A 926-nucleotide genomic window follows, 5' to 3' on the forward strand; every position below is an offset into this window, starting at 1 on the left:
TGAGGGTCTATCCTTATATTATGTCTATGGCTGTTAGTGGATGTAGCTGTGCGTCGGATTTATGGCCGTACTGGAAACACAATGCAAAGGTTCTGGTTCTGGACCAAAGAATATAAAAATAAAAGAGTAAAGCGGTTAATTGCATTGAACTTTTAATTCATTAATAAATTAAAATTTAAAGTTCCCAACTTGGTGATAATTTTTGGAAAACATCTTTGCTGTTGTCTGATCTGCTGCTCTGCTCTCCCCCTTCATGACTGACTGATCAATTGAGTGATTGATTAAAACTTACCACTGATCCATTTTGCCTCCGGATCGTGGATCTCGAAGCTCCTCTGGAAAAGGTCATCCAGAGCCAGCGGCGCGCCCAGCGTCTTACCCGACCCATCTGAGAGCAGGAAGGAGAAATGAGCGCTCAGCGGAGGAGACGAGCGGCTGCTGCCATCGGCTCACCTTGAGACAGCAGGACTATGGAGAGGCCGATGCAGGAGAGGACAGCCATGATGACCAGCAGCGAGATGCCGATTCCCTTCCAGTTCCGGTCGGGTCCGATCGGCCCGATGTCCTGATGAACAGGAAGGAAGAACTTCATTAACTACAGGGAAAAAAACGACGAGTGTAAGTTGGTTATTTAGCTGGTTTTAAAAGGAAAATAAACAACAGTTCATTTTTAAGGTAATTTTATTTAGTTTGTGCATTTTCAGAAACAAGGCAGTTTAAAGTGACGGTTCATTTTTCATATTTTATTCTGACTTTACAAACGACGCCATGGAGAAGAAACAGAGGTGAGCTGAAGTTTCCATATTTACATGTTTCATCATTTCAATCAGAAAATGCAGAACTACATTTGTTTAGCAGCTGGGAGGATAAATACACACATTTATGGATAACGGAGATGAACTCTGGATCAATGATGCATCCCTTCA

The 926-nt window shown here is 42.7% G+C and overlaps 1 protein-coding gene across 2 annotated transcripts in view; it reads right to left on the minus strand.

The window, feature by feature from the left end:
• The window catches only part of LOC106957771 (inactive dipeptidyl peptidase 10-like), a 57,478-nt gene extending 56,866 nt beyond the window's left edge, over positions 1 to 612 (minus strand). For both annotated transcript variants that reach the window (XM_015049236.1, XM_015049235.1), the window contains exons 1-2: positions 454 to 612; positions 293 to 388 (exon numbers count right to left, since the gene is read on the minus strand). In XM_015049236.1, coding sequence (XP_014904722.1) covers positions 293 to 388; positions 454 to 592 — 235 coding nt within the window. In that variant the 5' untranslated portion in view covers positions 593 to 612. The remainder of the gene's footprint in view (positions 1 to 292; positions 389 to 453) is intronic.
• Positions 613 to 926: the final 314 nt, after the last annotated feature.

This window comes from Poecilia latipinna, unplaced genomic scaffold, assembly GCF_001443285.1.
Source record: "Poecilia latipinna isolate Pla-1442-1.1 unplaced genomic scaffold, P_latipinna-1.0 Scaffold935, whole genome shotgun sequence".
Taxonomy (NCBI): Eukaryota; Metazoa; Chordata; class Actinopteri; order Cyprinodontiformes; family Poeciliidae; genus Poecilia; species Poecilia latipinna.